Source organism: Mirounga angustirostris, unplaced genomic scaffold (genome assembly GCF_029215605.1).
Source record: "Mirounga angustirostris isolate CCGP_5_RB_7025 unplaced genomic scaffold, mMirAng1.0.hap1 SCAF_2, whole genome shotgun sequence".
Lineage (NCBI taxonomy): Eukaryota > Metazoa > Chordata > Mammalia > Carnivora > Phocidae > Mirounga > Mirounga angustirostris.
The window spans coordinates 52612892-52634584 of NW_026991710.1; the positions used below are offsets into that span (position 1 = coordinate 52612892).

Genomic DNA, 21693 nt, shown 5'->3' on the forward strand with positions numbered 1-21693 from the left:
GATGTAGCAGTTGTACTCTTGGGTATTTATCCCAGGGAAATGAAAACTTAGATCGATGAAAAAACATGTACATGAATATTCATAGCATGTTTTTTGGCAATAGCAAAAACTGGTATTAACCCAGATGTCCTTCAACAGGTGAATTTTTAAATAAACTGTGGTCCACACATAACATACTCAACAAAAAAAACTTGATATACATAACAATTTAGATGCATCTCCAGAGAATTAAGTCAATTCTAAACTGTCACATACTGTATGATTCCATGTATAGAACATTTCTGAAATATCATATTTTTTGAAATGGATGTTTAGAAATTAGCGGTTGTCAGTGATTAGTTATGGCACAGGAACTCTTCCAAAAGGCAGTTGGTATAGTTATAAAAGGGCAACCCAAGGGATCTTTGTGATGTTGGCACTATTCAGCATCTTGACTTTTGTGGTAGATACACAAATCTATACAACTGACTAAATTGTATCCAACTTAATACACTCACCTGTTTCTATACACACACACAAAAAGGAGTAGAAAGAAATGTGAGTAAGATTGGTGGATTGCATCAATGTCAGTATTCTGAATGTGATATTATGCTATAGTTTTGCAAAATGTTACCATTGGGGGAAACTGAGCAAATTGTACAAGAGTCCATTCTGCATTGTTACTTACAATTGCATGTAAAACTCAACTTATCTAAATAAAAATGTCATTAAAAAAACAGAATAGCATTATTCCAGCAATTGGGTTATACAGATTTGTAGGTAAGAATTGCATGAAAGGAAGTGATGTATTGGAGAAAAAAAATCATAAAAGAAACACAAAGGTGTTTGGTAAATCTTAGCAAGTGGGAGTTAAGAAAAATTCAGTGATAGTCTCAAAGTTACAGGACAATTTATGTTAAAAGAAACCAGAAAAAAAAGAATTAACTAGATTGGCTAGATGGTTTCATTCATGCTAAGTTTATTTGTTGGTGCATTTTTATCATTGCTGTTGGGAAAAAGGATGACATATGGGGCCAATTTTAAACATGTTATTTATATGCATAACAAAGTGGATAATAGGCAGTTATAAAATATAAACTAAAGCTAGAGAGAGAAAGACCACTCTGAGATTTTTCCATCCAAATCCTCGTGTTAAATAGCCTTTCTAAAATAAAGATTTTATATTCTTGTGCTTACTGTTTGCATTTGGTTTTAGGACTATATGAATGACATACGAGATAATAGAGATGAAAAAGAAAAGCCCTTCATAACAATTTTGTGACCTACTTATAATATAAATTAAAATTTATAAATTTTAAAAATGAAACAAATCAATAACATCATGCATCATCATTATGAATTGAGTAACCAATTAGAAAACTTTTTTTAAAGTGTATGTTCAAGGTAATGATCTTCAGATAGTTTTCTGTCCTAACATACCTGAATGATAAGATAGAATTTTCTTAGTATTGGTAACTCATTAAAGCCAGTATTCTCTTTTTTTAATTTTATTATGTTATGTTAATCATCATACATTACATCATTAGTTTCTGATGTAGTGTTCCATGATTCATTGTTTGTGCATAACACCCAGTGCTCCATGCAGAACGTGCCCTCTTTAATACCCATCACCGGGCTAACCCATCCCCCCAACCTTCCCCTCTAGAACCCTCAGTTTGTTTCTCAGAGTCCATAGTCTCTATTCCTAACTGTCATGCACCAAATGAAAATACATACACGCACACATTTGACATTTCACACTACTCCTGTATGTTATTTTCTTCATTAGTAAGTATTAATAGTGTCAGTTTTTCATCTATAAATAAAAGCAAGCTATTGTTTTCTTCTAATCTTGCTTTTAATGTGTGCTTTAGGACAAGTAATCTAAATATTTTGTTTGATGCTAAAGAGAAAAATGTTTTATGCTACTTTATTTTAAAAATGGTACAAGAAATGTTTTCCAGAATATTTCTAGACCCTTCACTCAGAGACACTGCCAGAGATTTTGATTTTTCAAAATGATCAGATTGGTTGCTAAGAGCGCCATTTTCTTGCCAAACTTAATACTTAATGCATGCTCCCTGTAGAATTTTCATAGAAAGACTAAGCCTGATAACATTGTTCAATAAAACAAGTAAAAGTCAATGGCAATAATTCAATAAAGTATGGCAGCTGTGGAAAGAAAGTCTTTAAAAGCAGGTTTAAACATTTCTTAAGCATCTCTTGATTTTTCATCTCCCAGTAGACTAAATGTGATGAGGAGCAGGGACCGATGTGTTAACCCACTAACCTACCGTAATAGCATGGCAGATGCTTCCTACCCGAAGGGGTCATGCCTGGGAGACAGAGAGGAGCAGGAGACCGACAGAATGCCCAGGGAGAGTATTGATCCACTTTTCTGGTAACCATTACAGAGACACGCGTTGACAGTAATTAAAATGACTTACACACTGGGATGGTTTCAAACTCAAATCTTCGACTGAAAACACCATAGCCTGCTGCTGTGCGTGCCCGAATTTGGAAGACATACACTGAAGCTGGTTTCAAGCCCTCTGCAGTTACAGTTGTCTCTTTAGACTTGATAATTGTATAGCTGGTTTCTTGGTCCTTGGATTACACATGCGCATACAATAAAAAAGTCAACATATGAGTTACTAATGACAACAAAACTTAGAATCAGAAATCAGAAAATCAGAAACTAATGAACTTGCTATTAGTACAAATATAATCTTTTAGGGGAAAAAAACAACAACAACTATACATCCTAGGTGTGCTATCTATATAAAGCCTAAAAGTGTTTCCTAGAACTCAAAGAGGGTGGATAACATGTTCTCCAGTCACCCACCATACTTGCCTTTGGCACAAATAAATTTGTAAACTTTTAAAATATGACTTGCAGGAGATGAATTATTTTACAGACTCTATTTTAGTATTGGTATTTGTGAGTTTATTTTTCTCATAAACGTTTTATTGGAGCACATCTAACGTGCTGCCTATTCACAGAGAATGATGGCAAGGTCTCATATACGGCCAGGTAAGACTTATGCCTTGTATCTCTGGTGAGTTTGACTTCTTTTTTTTTTTTTTTTTTTTAAAGATTTTTTTTATTTATTTATTTGAGACAGAGAGAACGAGAAAGAGAGAGCACATGAGAGGGGGGAGGGTCAGAGGGAGAAGCAGACTCCCCGCCGAGCAGGGAGCCCGATGCGGGACTCGATCCAGGGACTCCAGGATCATGACCTGAGCCGAAGGCAGTCGCCCAACCAACTGAGCCACCCAGGCGCCCTGGTGAGTTTGACTTCTAATTATATTTAGGGCTTGGGAGAAGAATGAGGACTCTGCTGGAGAACTTTAATTTCAATTCATTAATTCTAAACAGAGATTACTGAAGAAAAACTAAAGAAATTTTTTTTCTTTTTAAAAAGCTTTCTGTTTTTTCACGTTCTTGTGTTTGAGCTGGGTGAGTAGTGAATGGAGATGGAGTGAAAAAAATATCACTGTAAAGATTGTTTTGGAAACTGTTCCCATTTTGACTGCTACCAAAGTCTAGACTAACCACACATAACTTCTCCTTACCTCTGAGGTTACCACACTGAATCTTAGACCTACACACTGAATCTGAAACCTACAAAGATCTAAACACACAAAGTCCCTGTTCTGAACTTTCTCCTCCCTTGCATTTTTCTGTGTGAATTCTTGACTACACTTGCATTTCCTTAATGTGTCCCCACAATTATTACATTTCTGATAGATATTACAGGATGAATTGATAGGTAATGGTTAGAGATCTTTTCTCCCATTTTTAAGCATTGGTCTTTACTTACAGTATCTTGTTGATGACTGTAAACCATCATTTGCCAAATCATTTCATAAAATTTTATTTTACTAATAGAAACATGTATTGAGGTTTTTTTTAAAGATCTAATGGAATAACATGTAAGGATTTTTTTTTTTCTGAAATGAGAAAAAAATTGAAAACAAAAATATAACAATTACTTCTCAAACATCCCAATAGGGAACATGGTTATTATTTAATCTTCATAACACTATTAAAATGCAAAATAAATGCAAACCATGCTCCTTGTCCCTTGAAGTTTACAATCAATAGCAGCATACCATGCTGTGACTTTAGTGTGGACACAGAAAGCATGTGCTAAAATACAGCAAGTTCATTTTTACTTTTATCCTCAGTTTTCTTATCTGTAAAGTTGGGATATTGGTGCCTGGATATCTTCACAGCGATGTTGTAAGAATGAAAAAAGTAATGCATGTGAAAACACTTAATAAACTAGAGAATACATGTTTTAATTGTCATAATTTTTATTTAAATTTTTTCTACTTTGACACATCAAAGTGAATTGCTAATCACATTCTATTCACCAATACAATCTAAAGTATACAACCTACCAAAAAAATTTTTAAAGCAGTTTTACCATTCTTCATTTAATACAGTCAAACATAGAGAATTATCTTAGGGTTAAGTTCATCCAAATATCTATCTAAATAAGTATGTTCTAATTTCTAATGCAAATAGGTTTTCTGATTCACTCTACGCAAACAACTATTTTCTTAAAATTTTTTAATGCACAGATTAATTTAAGTGCCAGGTCTTTAAGGTGTCTAGGAAATATTACTAGATTTTTGCAAAGGATTTAAAGGAGGTCATTAAATCCTATAAAATTTTACCTAGTAATGTACTGATGTTCTGTGGCTGCTCAAGCTTAAGACTGAATATGCAAGACTTTCTCAATAAGATTATACTTTTCACTTTGGCTATGACTGAAGCAGTAATTTCAGCAAGAAATGATAAAATATCTGTTTGTTATTATTTTCTCTTTCTTTAAAGAGAAGTTGGTTTAAAAATCTAGACAAAACTAAAGATTCTGGTATATTTGATATAATTATGATTTTTACATAAAATATTAACATAATGTAAAGTAAGAGATTTTTTGTTTGTTTTATAAAAGAGCACAGGAATATCAGGGTTAGAATTCAAGCCATCCTATTGTCTAAGAAGTGTGCAAATGTGGATACACAACTCAACCTCAGTTTTTTCTTCTTTAAAATGGGACAAAATTATTTATTAAGAGCATGGTTGAGCAATAGAGATGATATACATAGCACCCAGCACAACCTCCACAACATAACCAGTTCTAGGTAAATTTGACTTGAGTCTGTATCATGATGGCAAATTTAATAAAAAGTTTGTTGTAAACTCCTAACTATTGAAGTCACAATTAATATGTCTTGTAAAATTATTAGAAGTTGACATTTTTGCCAAATCGGGGGGGTGGGAAACATAAGGAAACTGGCATGCTGCTCCTTGAAATAATGCATGACCTAGTATCAATTGCACAAAATTATGCAACATTCTGATTTATATATTAACATGTATATCTAAGTGGTTCTTTATCGGAGTTCTAATTGCACATTGTCTCTCTGGGTCTGTTGAAATCTCTAGTGTCAGAGGGACTCACCAAAGCATATATCTAAGGGATCGAAACCATTAATACCGATTTTGAATTACCTAAGTATCTTCCAAAATTTGCTTCTGTTCCACTCTTTTCAGTCACGGTCATATTACAATTTCCTTTTTATCACAAACCCTATATATACATCTTCAACACCCACGGCCACCAGGCTGCCAGATCCCGGTCAGGGCAATGGCTTTTGCTGCCTTCGTGCTCCAGCTGAGCAAATGAGCTACATTCCCCAGCTGCTTAACAAATACTGTTCACATGCAGCGAGGGGAGGGCCTCAGCAGAAGGAGCCAGCTGGCAAACACCCTGCCAAGGGGCAGGTCCCTTTGCCTCTGCCTTTAATTAAGAGATGGCAATGGGCCCATCACCATGCAGGAGGAGAGAGGCCCAATGACCTCTATTAGAGCAGGGCAATGGCAGGTAGTAATACCAGTTGGCAAATGCAGGAGCCCTGGAAAGCTCTGCCACCTGTGTCTGGCCAAGAGCCATCCAATAAAATGGTGGTGTCATTCTGAGGGTTCAAAATGAGCTCGGGAAACCTATCAGGACCCCCACCTCAAAACATGCTATAAAAGCTCATTATCCTTTTCTTCTTTTTCCTTTTTTTTTTTTTTTTTTCCCGAAAGTGTTAAAAAAAACTTTCATGTATTTTGTTGGTATGCTCAATAATTTTGCTTGGCAAAAAGTTCTGGGAGTTAATGTAAAGTAAATGTAAATGGACAACTTGCTCTTCATTTACTGAAACTATATATAGAAATATTTTCCTAAGTTGTTTTTTCTTATGTTGAGTTATACAGATAATAGAATGCATTAACACGGCATTAAATATAAGACATTAAATGTAAAACTAAATTTCATGAACTAAGTATAGAACTATGAAGAAAATAATTCCACAACATGGATAAAATCCATTAGAAGGAATATTAAGAGAAAAGGACTTTGCCTACCACTTGTTGAAAAACTCTTTGTTTAACAGAAGCAGCAACTTAAAGAAAAAAAGAAAAAATAATTATAAATCCTTGCTTTTATTGAGTATTACTCAAGCACATGCTGGTAATAGTAAAAACAATGAAAGATTACTCATAAGGGGAAAAAATAGGATAATTTCATTGGAAACAAAAAAGAAAACCAGACATTGGTCCAACTAGATGCTTCAGGGGAAGAAAAACCATACAAAAAAATAATGACTTTTCAAATTTTAGTCTTCTTGCTGTTGAACTTCATCTACAATGTATATTCAAAAATAGAGTTTTGGTGAATAGTTTAAAAAAATTTTTTTAAATACTCCCTTCTTTTAATTAATTAATTAATCAATTAATTAATTAATTTTTAAAGATTTTATTTATTTATTTGACAGAGAGAAACACAGCAGGAGAGGGAACACAAGCAGGGGGGATGGGAGAGGGAGAAGCAGTCTTCCCGCTGAGCAGGGAGCCTGATGTGGGACTCGATCCCAAGACCTGGGATCATGACCTAGGCTGAAGGCAGACGCTTAATGACTGAGCCACCCAGGTGCCCCTAATTTATTTTTTTAAGGTAAGCTCAAACCCCAATTTGGGGCTCAAACTCACAACCCCAAGATCAAGAGTTGTGTGCTTCACTGACTAAGCCAGCCAGCACCCCTGGTGCATCATTATTTTTAAATGTCATTATGCATTTCAACTTCTTTTGAAATAAACTTCAATTACAGTAAAAACTTGAAACTCAGAATATTTATAAAAATCAGTCTGTTATATCATCTATCTATCTATCTATCTATCTATCTATCTATCTTTATCTCCTGCTTTTCATTAGTATACAGTAATAAAATTTGCAAAAAAAAAAATAAATAAGGATGTAAACCTTAATTTAACAAATTATTTTTGGATAGAGCCTGTGTTTAGATTGTAGATCTCTAGAATTTAAAATACAATTTGGACTACTACTCCCAGAGAAACAAGAATCAGTGAGGAATATTAATGACACAACATTTTACTTGATTTGTCTTATTTTTTATAATAAATACTGTAAACCATATCCCAATATAGTTTTTTTTTTTAAGATTTTATTTTTAAGTAATCTTTACACCCAACGTGGGTCTTGAACTCATAATCCCAAGATCGAGAGTTGCATGCTCCACTGACTGAGCCAGCCAGGTGCCCCTATACCAACAAAGTTTTGTCTCATAGATATTCTCTTAGGACATTCTTGGTGAATAACGTATTTGATAATATATTTTTTTTATGAAATAGAAGTATCTTCATTTATGTTCCCTAATGATCCAATAGTTATTTGTGATGCTACCAGCAAGTCATTCCTAGGAGGATTACTAAGTAATCCTTCAAAAGTAGTAATTTGCTATTTATTCATCTATTTATAAAATCAATATAAGAACATTGTACAGGCATTCAAAACCTAGGAAGGATATGTAAACATCCCCACTGCCCCCCTTTCCCCACCCACTACTGTTCTACTCTCTATCACTATCTTTACACAGGTAATGGTTAAATCAATGAATAAAAGAAACAATTAAAAAATCTCTATGATGTTATGCATTAATTTAATGTGTTTCAATGTATTTACCTATACTCTTTCATCTACGCATATACACAAAATGTTGAATTTTTAAATAACTTTCATTAATAGAATATAAGTATTTTTCCAGATATTTTTGCATTAGTACAAGGAGAACCATTTATTCCCTCTCCTCTCTTTTCCAATGTCCTAGCGTGGACAGTTTCTCTGGGATTGCAAAGTAAGTCTTTAACTTCTTCCTACCCTCTTCAGTATTCCCTCTAAGAGAAGGAGTGATGCCTCCATGAGTTTAGGGAAAGCAATTTAGTACATGTGGCTGAGTCCTTTCCTTTTTGGGGGGATCTGCTTCTCTGCATATGTTTGTGATGTTTTCTGCTCCTACTTTCATAGGATACATACTCTTGAGTCAGAGCTTCTTACCCACCAGTGAGAGTCTGGTTTGAGCACGCTTCTATCTTTTTCTCCTCTACTAGAAGTCAGGTTGTTCTAAGTAGTGTAAGTCATTCAGATCCAGACTGTATAAAAATCAAAGTAAAATGGGGGTGGGAGATATAGGAAGACCCATGGTAACTGCATATCTAAGCTATATGCTATAGTTCCACTTTAGAGATTTAAGTTCACCTTTATTTTCCATCTGTATTATTTCTTTATCAATAGCTCACTTGGTTGTGGATTCAGAAAAAAGGAAAAGGAATAATTATTGCCTTTAGACCTCAACAACTATTATGGCAAAACATTCAAGAGTGGGCCTAAGAAACAACTCAGGAAAGAAGAAATTGAGAAAATGTAGGAAATGTGAGGTCTACTTTTCTGATTTTATGCCTTCTAATTTTAAAATACAATTTATAATACAGTATTAGGTTTTTGATATAAATTTTAAAAATTATACTTTATATTCACATCTTATCTACCCATTCCTCCTTAAGAGCATAGGTATTATGCAGGGTTAATGGCTATAACCATATGTGTTTTTCCTTGTAGTACACTGCAGTCAGTACTGAAGGTCAAGAACTTAAGTGTTTACACTTGCAAAATGTCCTATGACTTCATCTTTTAATGCTGTGAAACCTAGTTAAGCTTATGTTAGACTATATGGCACTAGTCCGACAGCATAAACCATTTGGCAGCGGAAGAACACGGATAGAGTGCTCCCTCTACATTTCTAGCCTCCCTAATCATGACTGCAGAATCAATTGTCATTGATTTACACATAAAATTGCAACATGCTTTTCTAAAAACTGGGTAATTGCAGTTGCTAAAATGAAAAAAAGAAGAAGCAGCAGAAGAAAGGACATTCTTTATTCTATTACTCTCACCTTTTCAAAATATTTGATTTCATACTCCAAGATGATTCCATTCGGACGATCTGGCTCTTGCCAAGACAAAGAGATGCTGTTTTTTGCAATCTTCCCCTTTTTCACATTGGTGACTGGAGAGGGAGCTGCAAAATAGTGTAAATAAAGGGTAGCATGATTAACAGAGCCCTGAAAATACAATGAGATATAATGTAGTGTAATTATTACATTAACAATTTAACAAGAACTACATTAACAATTAAATTTCCCTTTACCCTGAAAATTTTACTTTCCTTTATGTAATAAAAAAGTTCTACAGATTGTAAAGTGTTTTACAAATATAAATCAAGTATCCTGAGAATTTTCTTAAAACTAGAGTCACATAGAATCTTAAGTATATATTTTCTCTATAAAGTTTAGAAACATAAATGAACTATCTTACTTTTCTTATAGAATAAAGACATTCCTGATGACCTTATATATCTCCCATGCTTCTAAAGTTATTGACACTGCATAACATATATCCCATTATGCTAGTACACACGATTATCTATATTACCATATTTTCGCAACATTTTGGCTCTTTTAATTTTTTTAATCATGTGGGTCCTATAATCATTCATAAAATCATCAGTTAAAGATAGTGGGGATTGCCTTAAAAATTATATCATTAAACTTGTGGTATTTCTTGAAAACAATAGCAGATAAAATAAACATTTTCCTAATCTGAAAGTTTTTCCTCTAAGATAAGGAACAAGAAAAGGATATCCACTCCCACAACTTTTATTAAATATAGTATTAGAAGTCCTAGCCACAACAATTAGGCAAGAAAAAGAAATAAAAGACATCCAAATTGGAAAAAAGTATAAGTGTCATTATTTGCAGATAACATGATACTATATATATATAAAGCTAAAGACTCTACCAAAAAAGCTACCAAAATTAATAAATTATTTTAATCAAGTTGCAGGATACAAAATTAATATACAGAAATCTGTTGTGTTTCTATACACTAATAATGAACTAACAGAAATAGAAATTAAGAGAACGATCACATTTACAAATACATTAAAAAGGATAAATACCTAGGAATAAATCTAACCAAAGAGGTGAAAGACCTGTATTCTGAAAACTATAAGACACTGAAGAAAGAAATTGAATACAACACAAATAAATGGAAAGATATGCTATGCTAATGGGTTGGAGGAATTAATATTTTTAAAATGTCCATACCACCCAAAGCAATCTACAGATTCAGTGTAATCCCTACCAAATTACCAATGGCATTTTTTGTAGAACTTTAGCAAATAATCCTAAAGGGTATACAGAATCACAAAAGAACCCAAATAGCCAAAGCAGTCTTGAAAAAGAATAACAGAGCTGGGAGTATCACACTACTTGATTTCAAACTACACTTCTAGGCTATAGTGATCAAAACAGTATGATATCGGAAGAAAAACAGACACATAGATCTGTGGAATGGGCTAGAATAGAAAGTTCAGATGTAAACCCACACATATATGGCCAATTAATTTATGACAAATGAAGGAAGAACATACAGTGGGGAAAGAACAGTCTTTTCAATAAATAATGCTCAGAAAATTGGACAGTCACGTGCAAAAGGATGAAACTGAACTATTATCTTATGCTATACACCAAAATTAATTTAAAATGAATCAAAGACTTGAATATAAGATTGGAAACATAAAACTCCTATGAGAAAAAATAGGCAGTAATCTCTTTGACACTGTTCTTAGTGATATTTTTTTTAGATATGTCTCCTCTGGCAAAAGCAACAAAAGTAAAAATGTAAAAAAAATGGGACTGCATCAAACTAAACTTTGCACAGTAAAGGAAATCATTGACAAAATGAAAAGGCAACCTATTGAATACGAGAAGATACTTGCAAACCATATTATCTCATAAGAGGTTGATATCCACAATATATAAAGAATTCATACAACTCAATAAGAAAAAAAAAATGATTTAAAAAATGGGCAAAGGATCTGAATAAACATTTTTCCAGAGAAGACACATAGATAGTCAACAGGCATATGAAAAGATGCTCAACGTCACTAATCATCAGAAAAATGCAAATCAAAACCACAATGAGACACCACCTCATACCTGTCAGAATGACTATTATCAAAAAGACAAGAAATAAGTATTGGCAAGGATGTGAAAAAAAGGGAACCCTTGTGCACTGTCGGTGGAAAAATTGGTCCAGCTGCTGTGAAAGCAAAATGGATTCCTCAAAAAATTAAAAATAGAACTACTATAAGATCTAGCAATTCCTCTTCTGGGTATCTTTCCAAAAAATAATGAAAACACTACTTTGAAAAGATACGTGTACCCCTGTGTTTGTTGCAGCATTATTTATAATAGCCAAGACATGGAAGCAACCAAAGTGTCCATCAATAGATGAACAGATATAAAAGATGTTGTATATACTTATGCGATATATATGGTATGTACCTGTATACATACACACACACCCCCACACATACACATACACACAATGGGATATTACTCAGCCACAAAAAAATGAAATCTTTTGACAACGTGGATGGATCTAATAGGTAGTATATGAAGTGAAATAAATCTGACAGAGAAAGACATATGATTTCACTTATATGTGGAGCTAAAAACAAAACAAAACAAACAAACAAAACAGAAACAGACTCACAGATACTGAAAATAAACTAGTTGTTGCCAGAGAGCTGGAGGGAGAGACAGGTGAAACAGGAGAAGGGGATTAAGAGGTATCAATTTACAGTTACAAAATAAATAAGTTACAGGGATGTAATGGACAGCATAAGAAATAGAATCAATAATATTGCAACAATTTCGTATGGTGACAGATGATAACGACCTATCGTGGTGATCATTTTGTAATGTATAAAAAATATTTACTCATTATCTTGTGCACCTGAAACTAAAATAATATTGCATGTCAGTTATTGTTTAATTAAAAAAAGAAACATTTTCCTTCAGTTCCATCTCCCCCAAATATTTTTTTAGAAGTCACAAATACTTATCATGTTCATTGCTATCTGTCAGTGCCCATTGAATGACTTTTCTGATGAAAATAGAAAAAAAATCTATGCTATTTTAATGTGTCTGGATTCCAAACATATGGATATTTGATTCAACATCCATTTTGTCAATCTGTAGAGATATGTATAGATTCTGGGTTTGACAATACAAATATGTGTTGATTAATATTTTTCTTGATGTAGATGATCTTTATGTTTACAATTTTTAGCTTTGATTAGGAGAGATCATCGTGGACTAATGGAAGGAATGTCTGTGTGTGTGTGTGTGTAGAGAGAGAAATCATGTATATTATATGATATGTATATGATATGTATATAATATGTATATTATAATGCACATATAAGAAGGTAGAAAAGATGCCAGTGATAGTGAATAGTGTATAACCAGTGAAAAGTGTATAGCCCTATCTGAACAGTATTAAACATGTGGTGAGATTAAATTTTATATATATATAAATATATAATTTATAAATTATATGTAGAATGTATATATATTACATAACATTATATATATGTGTGTGTGTATATATATATACACATATATATATATAATGTATATAATTTATTCACTCAAGAGTAGAAGACAAATCCAGAATTACATACAAAGATCAACATCGTCTGGCACCCTGCATCTTTTCTTACTTTACCTCCTGCTAACTGTGCCCTGGCTTTCTGTTCTTAGGGCACTTAAGACACACTTCTGCTGAAGACCTTTGTACAAGCATTCTAACATTCAGAGGTGCTTCTCACCCTGACTTCTCCACGACTCTCTCCCTCTCCTGTGGTTTTCTCACTGAGACCTTTCCTGTCCACGCTATGACTGAAGTAACCAATTCCCACCCTTCCCTCTCTCCTCACCATACCCTCTGCTCCTCTGGGGTTTTATTTTTCTCCTTAGCTCTTGCCCTTGCACTACCTGATACACATATATGAATGTAGATTTGCTCTTTTCAATCCTCTCAAGTAGAATGTAATTTTTATGAGGACAGGGATATTGTTTATTCTAGTCACTGCTGAATTTCTAGATCTAAAACAATGCCTGGGACAGGGACAGAGGAGGGTCCAATAAATATGTATGGAATGAATGGCTGGTAAAAATCAAAGTAATACATACAAAAACTTAAACCTTTTAAAATAAAAATTATTTTGTCAACAAAATTAACTATGAAACTCAAGGTTTAAGGATGTCTTTCAATAAAATTAAATAGAAACAGATATGATCTGTAGGAGAGAAAAATTAGCTGTCTAATGTTTTATATACCCATAATAGGGTGATAATGACTTTGGTACTTCAATGTGTACTCTTATTGTTTCAATCACAGAGCTTTGTGATACTCAGGCTCAGAGGGCTCATATTTTCAGCTTTATCTTGTTTTCTTAAACATGTCCAGTTCCTCAGAATTTTCTGCAGTGCTACAGAACACACAGTGTGCATATAGAACCAAATTGTCTAAAAGTATCTGAAATGGCATTTTGTTTACCTCCATGAAATTGTAATTGACTGGTAGTTCTCACAGTCATATTTTGAGATAGGTTCAAAGTCCCTTTTGATTTCCTAGTGAGGGAAAAGTCATGCCATATTTGCCACTATGGACAAAGCATCAAGAAGACATGGAAACAAGAAAGAACAAGCTATGGGCCCCATAGTTCATACAGTATTTATAGCAAAGTAGCAAATACACTCAAGTAGAAACAGTAACAAGTTGATGGTAGTGCCACTTTTCTATTCATAAATTGAATTTAACATGTATCCTCCATGAAGGTAGGAATTAATTTGATTTAGTTCACTGCTGTAAAAAAAATTACCAGAAAATTACTTGGTATCTAGAAATTTAAGAAATATTTGCTGAATGGATGCATGAATGAATGGGAAATATATACATCATGTATCATTCAAAACTGAGTTTGTCTCATAAGTGCATAGAGTAGGATCTTATTATTTAGAGATTTGTGTTTTATTTTAAAACTTAATTCTTTGGGGCACCTGGGTGGCTCAGTCAGTTAAGCATCTGCCTTTGTCTCAGGTCATGATATGGATCCTGGGGTCCTGGGATTGAGCCCTGCATTGGGCTTCCTGCTAAGTGGGGAGTCTCCTTCTCCCTCTGCCCCTACCCCACACTGGTGCACTGGCGCTCTCTCTCTCTCAATAAATAAATAAAATCTTTAAAAAAAACTTAATTATTTAATAAAATAATTAACCATTTCAAAGTGAAGCTATCAAATAAATATTAACATAGATATAACCAGCTTGAAGTGGAATACTTTCGTTTTACATCCATCAAAGTTAAACAGAAATTGTGTGGCTTTCAAAGTCCGCTTGATTTCAAAAACCACCATTGTTTTCCAAACTCGGTTTTCTCAGAGGCTAAACAGTATTCTTTAAAGCTTGGTCAGAATGGGGAGAGAAGACCATACTCAGATTAGAATAGTTCAGGAATGAAGTTCAGTAAAAAAAAGTTCCTCTGTAACAAGACCATCTCTGCCGCATTTGGGTAAAGCTGATGAAAGTGAGGACAACTGACAGCTCCTGGGGACATAAAGATGATGCACAAATTGTGAATGGCAGTGCTTTACTTTTGTAAAGTATTTTATGGATATTATGCACATTAAAACCACCGTAACCAGATTTGTCAGCATCAAGGCCATGTTTAATTTATCTTAGTCATCTTGCCCACTGATACCTTTCGTTCTACCCACTGAACCTTTTATTAAGTGACCCAGGAACAAAATGAGAATGACTTCGAGAATTTCTGCTTGTGAAATTTCACTGGATGATGTGAAATCATAAAACTATTACTGGAATAGGGTAGGAAGCACAAAAATACTAAAAAAATCAAGTTGTGATTAGAACAAAATAATTTACATAAATTCTAAATTTCACATTTTGGATCTGTGGAAACATTCCAAATTGTTTCTACATTACAGCTTCTATAGTGGAGCTGACTTTTAAGTTCCAGTATAATAAGCAAGATACTGATCCTTCAGGCAGGTAATTGTTCCCATTATGGGCTAATTTTTTTTTGTCTGTTTGCTTAAATTTTTTAGTTTAAAATAGTTTTACATTTATAGAAAGATTATGAAGAGAGTATAGGAAGTTCCCATATATCCCACACCTAGTGTCTCCTATTAGGAATATCTTAAAGTAGCATATATAGTACATCTGTCACAATTCATGAACATATTGACACATTATTATTAACTAAAGTCCATACCTTATTGAGATTTCCTTAGTTTTTACCTATTACCCTTTTTCTGCCCCAAGATTCCATCCAGTATACCACAGTACATGGTATAGTCATCAAGTCTCCTTAGGATCCTCTTGACTGTAAAACTTTCTCAGACTTTGTCTGATTTTGTGATTTTCACATTTTTGACTGGTCAAGTATTAGACTATCTCTCAATTGTTTTTGATTTGATATTTTTCTCATGATTAGACTGGGGTTATGAGCTTTTGGGGGAAAGATTATATAAGGGTAAAGCTCCATTTCATTACATCATATTAAGGATACACACTATCAGCATAGCATCACTATTAGGTTAACCTTGATCGCCTGACTGTAGTAGTGTTAATCAGGTTTCTCCACTGTAAAATCATTCTTTTTTTTTTTCAGTTTTCTGTACTATAATCTAAGGGATGAAGTCACTATGTGCAGTCTGCACTTAAGGAGTGAGGAGCTGTACTCTACTTCCTTGAGGCGGGAGTATTTGCAGAAATTATTTATTCTGCACAGGAGATTTGCCCAGTCTTCCTTATTTGTTTTTTTGTTTGTTTGTTTAATCATGTATTTATATCAGTATAGACACATAGATTTTTTTACACTTTGGTATAAAATCTAATGCTTTATTTTATAACTCAGATTGTTAAAACTTTGACCATAGATTACTCTTTCAGTTAGCTCCTATGTCTCTTTGACAGACCCCCAGCATTGTGGATTTGTTAGTTTGCTTTTTTCTTTTTCTATAGTTTTTTTTTTTTTTTTTTTTTTTTTTTTTTTTTTACTCTCTAGCACTACTAGATCAGATGCTCCAGGCTCATCTTGCTTATTTACAATCTCAATTCTAGAATCAGTACTTTCTCTTAGGAGCTCTGGCTTCATTTATTGGAGAATGTTTTTAGAAACCAAGATCTGGATGGGCTCCTTCTTACTGGAGTGTCATTGTTTCTCCTTTCAGGTTAACAAGCTAGGAAATAAATGTGTTTATATCAACCTGTGTATAACTATAAATATATACATATATACATACATATATATGTATATTAACGTAACATGAGTATATACTGATGCTGCCAACTCTAATCAGTTGCTACACAGATCATTCTTGTTTCCACACTACTTATCTGCAAACTTGCACTCCAACAGTTGTTCCCACTATCTGCCATTCATTTACTTAATTGTTCAATTCTAGTATATATGTCTAGTGGTTAAAGAATTGCTAATCCAGGGGCGCCTGGGTGGCTCAGTCGTTAGGCGTCTGCCTTCTGCTCAGGTCATGATCCCAGGGTTCTGGGATCGAGCCCCGTATCAGGCTCCCTGCTCTGCGGGAAGCCTGCTTCTCCCTCTCCCACTCCCCCTGCTTGTGTTCCCTCTCTCGCTGTGTCTCTCTCTATCAAATAAATAAACAAAATCTTAAAAAAAAAAAGAATTGCTAATCCATATCTGTTTGACTTATTGATAATGATACAATGTAGAAATCTCTAACGTCTCAGCAGCTCAAGCAATAATATACAAAACCCTGACATCATTGTAAAGCATGCCATCCTAACTCTTCAAATATGGAAACCTAGTTTAAGGCACACTGTCTCCACATGGGAAAGAGTGACATGACACACATAGCTTTGAAGTCAAACAAAATTGACTTCTAATCCTTTAGCAGCCAACCATTTTCTAGCTGCATGGCCCTGTTTAGGTTACTTAACCTCTATGAATGTGCTTTTTATATTTAAATAGTAATAGTGATAAATTCGTCTTTTTGTAAGGTTGAAATATGATTCCATATGTATAATATCAGGTACAGGGTGGGTGCCAAATAAATACTCTTTATAATAATATCAGTTGTAAAATAGCAGACAATTGTCTAAGAAGACTTCAATAACGGATTCTCCATAACTCCTTAAGCCTTCCAACATGCATCAATCAAAATTATTTGTAGCCTCTTTTCTGAACCTGTCACTGCTCTAAATGTTGGATGAGATCAAAAAGCAAAGTACCTATAGAGATAAGATATTTTTATATTCTATGTCTGGTGAATTTCATGAATCTACAGTATTAATGGTTATAGGTAAACCTCCCTGATAATCATAGATTTTTTATTGCACTAAAATGTGTTGAATTTTTAAGTGTTAAAATGACTAATAGTTCACTTAGTATAGAATATCTATAAAAATGTCTTTAAAAGAGAATGATGAAAACATAAAACTTAATTGTGTTAAATAGAATAAGAAAATACCATTAATCCATCATTGGAACAAATCCTATTTGTGTAGACAAAAATAAATTATAGATAGAATCACGTGTTGGTTACTTGCATTTAAAAAAAAAACACAAAAAAAATAAAATAAAAAAATAACATATCTTCATGCATTTGACTTATTTACCTGTATTTGGGGTCTTAAAGCTTTGAGAAAAACAGACAAGACAACTTTGAAATCCTGTCTGTGACAGTCCATGAATGTGTTAAAACTTCTTCAGATGGCACTACTTTTACTTTCCTACAAAAGTCCCTCCACTTGAATAATGTATTAGTTTATTTGCACACAACTTTTTTTTTAAGAAAGTATCTAATATTTGATTCCAAGGTTAAAATTTGGATTGTCGCTATCTGCCAGCTGGAAACCACCACTTATCTCTGCCTTGCACAATTCATCATATTTAGGAGCTTCTTGTTATCCAGGCAGGTCTGGGCCAGTTTTTCCTAAAAGTACAGATTATCAGGTTTCTTTCCAGGAAATTCTGACTCACATAGCCAGACCTGGGCCAAGGATTTCCTGTTTTTAATAAAGACTCTCTAACTGAATCATTTTACCAGTGAAATTTGGGAATTACTAAAGGTAAACCATGCTAAGATTCATTATTCATTTAATAGAATTATATAAACGTAGAAAACTGAAGTTAGAAGCTGAATCAGTGTTGATGTTTTGTGAACTGCTGTTGTCTTGAAACTTCAGCTCACTGTTACTGACTGTTACATCCTGATCTCTGTTACCATATTTCCCTTTCTTCATCTGGGTATTATTTCTTCTTATATTTGGTATTTTCTGATCCATTAGTATTTTATGTAAGCTGATTTGTTTGTTCATTTTATACATAATCTAGTTTAGTCCAACGAGAGTATAATCTCCATGAAATCCGAAAACTCTTGTGTCTTTCTTTATAACCTGGTTAGTCATTAGAACAGTCTCTGGATGATACTAGATCCTTAAAGTCCTTGGTAAGTAGGAATGCAAATGGACAATGATCTTCCTTCTGTTACAGTAGATCTGTTTGCATTTTTTAGAGTGTTAAATAAATGAAGTCATATTGTATGCATTCTTTTTTGACTGGCTTACCAAAGAACATGAGGAAACTGTTGGGAGAAGTGGATATGCTCACTGTCTTGTTGTGGTGATGCTTTGTAGGTGTATACATACATTAAAACTTACCAAATTGTGCACTCTGTGCAGTCTATTATACATCAATTTTATAGCAATAAAGCTGCTAAAGTGTACATGTTTGTGTCTGTGTATGTTGAAATGACAACTTCTTATAACTTATAACTGCTTCTATCCTTGTTGACTACACCATGATTTTTCTCCTAATTAGACTCTTTTTTAAATCTTCCATGCTTCCAGTAATTTCTTCTAAGAACAGGTAATTATGTCTTTGTCTCTTATATAGACTGAAATAAATATTATGAAAATTAATGACTACGATCTCTCTCTATGGACTTGACTTTTTTCCCTTGTATTGCACCACAATTTGATGGTACAATATAAAGGAAAGTTGTAAATGTACAATAAGTTATAATAGATTCATAACTTAAAATTAATTTTAATAAAACTGGTAAATTTTTCAATAAATTCATGTAAAATAGAATGAAGGTAAAATAAAATAGGAAGAACACTAGATGTCTAAGCTAATTACTGACAAACTGACACTATATCATTTTCTATCCTCTTATCATGAGCAAGTATAACCGTTACCTGTTGAACTTGATTCATCCTGAAGTTAAATAAACTGAGGCTATTTAATAATTCCTGTTTGATACCAATCTTGCACTGCTGCCATCTGTTGGACAGTAATGTCCCCACAGTAGGTCACTTTGTGCCATTTCTACTTTCATAATTAGGCGGGCACGCTGCAAACATACTTAGAGCTCTCCCCAAAATGCCAAAATGCATCAACCTGAGACTTTAGAGCATTTGAGTTAATATTTGGATAGTGCTGAGAATAATGCCTGCATACAGCAGAAACTACATCAGTTTTAGAGCTTTAGAGTATACATCAATAATTTGAAAGTAAGAAAATAAGTAACTACACATTTTAAATAAGTGAGAAATGCAGTTGAATTAAATTATAAACATATCTGAAATTGTTAAAATGGAAAAGGTAGATACTTTGAAATACATCCACTAAATGTTATATCATATATCTTGTATTTTGTATTATATAGAGGATATAAATTATACATATGTATATATATGCACACTCATTCTATACTTAATATATACGTATCACTACATTGTCATTTGATACCACTGGGCAAGGAAAATAAGTGCAGTGCCTTCTCAACACACCTTGTATCATGCTCTCTTCTAAAGAAAGAGGTCATGTTAGCGGTTTCTTTCTCAAACAAAAATTCAATCTGCTCATTCAGACAAAACCCACAATTACTCCATTTTAAGAGCCTGCAACTGGATCTTTTGATATATGATCTTAGTGAAGATTTGAAAGACCATTCCACAAAAACCTGGCCTTAAATGTCAGTAGTTCTAGAAAGATGATATCATCTTTTAAAAAAAGAACCTATGAACTAAAATGCCCCATTAGGTAGAGCGTGTTTTTTTTCAGACTTGAAAATTGTAAGATATTGAAAATTGTTTTCAGTGGAAAAGAAGAGCAACTTAATTGCAAAGAAGTAATTTTTGGCATGATCAGACTTAATAGTATTAAACCATATGCTTCAAATATCATTTTGAAGTCATATTCACAATGATGTTAATTAGAAAGGAAAATGGGAATAATAAAAATAGAGAACTATGCACTGGCATTTATTGTCACCATTTTCCAAAACAATCATGCAAATTACAAAAACGAATATTCAATATAACAATGTATAAAATGACAACGTGCCTCTGTCTGGATAACAAAATTAATCCCACATCAAATAAATTAACATAGAATGTGTTTTCCATTTATTGCTTACTGCCCTCTAATAGAATTTTTAGTATACAAAGTGGACTTCGTGTAAATGATTATTTAATCTCATTAATAACAACAGTACCCATTTTATGAGAAACATAGTTTAAACAATTTTTACAGTACCCTTTTAAGATAAAATGAAGTTATAGCTAGTAAATAATGTGGCAGAGTTGGAAAACTTTAATCAACACAGTATTATTCAGTTACATTATATTCAAGGGAATACAGTCCGATATATAATTTTCAATATTGTTTATCCATATTAAACCTCAATTAAAGATATGACATTAAGTTTTATAGGTGGATAAATAGTAATTATGTCAATATGCTCATAACTCATGTTCTTTTTTCATAAAAAATAATCTCTTATTATAAAAGGTCTTAGCCACAGAATAATCCACCAACAGTAATAAAGACATACGGTGGAAATTTTAATTCATTTCTTAATTACTTCAAGATTTTCACAATCTAAACTAGTCTGATCTAGCATTTTGAAGAGCAAAATAAACACATTACAAATATAAATAACTCATGTTTTTTCCTTTATCACTTTCCATTGGTCTTAATTTTATATACCTATGCAAGCAACAGGAATTATTTAATTCAACAGAAATCATGATAATAAGTTATCGTTTATTATTGACTGTTTAAAAAAACAGATTAGATTCCTAGTGTACCATTAAAGTTCGAGGCCATCACATCTTCTTTCCCTAAATATCTCCACTCTGAGGCCATCTGCCAAGACTCCTTTAAAATCTGAAATTGTGCCAGTAGAAACAAACAAACAAAAAAATTAAACTTTATGACTACAAAATAACCAGAGAGAACTGAGTGGTACTTATCAGCTGATTTCATAAACATCCCAATCACAATATCTTTAAATAGTATAATTTCTAGCAGTAACATGACAGCCTATAACTAGAGAAAATACAAGATTAATGATTACAGCAAGTCAAAATTTTAAGGTCCA

The 21693-nt window shown here is 33.2% G+C and overlaps 1 protein-coding gene across 6 annotated transcripts in view; it reads right to left on the reverse strand.

Annotated features, from left to right (window-relative positions):
* EPHA5 (EPH receptor A5) overlaps positions 1-21693 on the reverse strand; it is a 348533-nt gene that overhangs the window by 88975 nt on the left and 237865 nt on the right. For all 6 annotated transcript variants that reach the window (XM_045881077.3, XM_045881078.3, XM_045881079.3 and 3 more), the window contains 2 exons: positions 9290-9414; positions 2427-2586 (listed from right to left, as the gene is read on the reverse strand). In XM_045881077.3, the coding sequence (XP_045737033.1) occupies positions 2427-2586; positions 9290-9414 (285 nt within the window). The remainder of the gene's footprint in view (positions 1-2426; positions 2587-9289; positions 9415-21693) is intronic.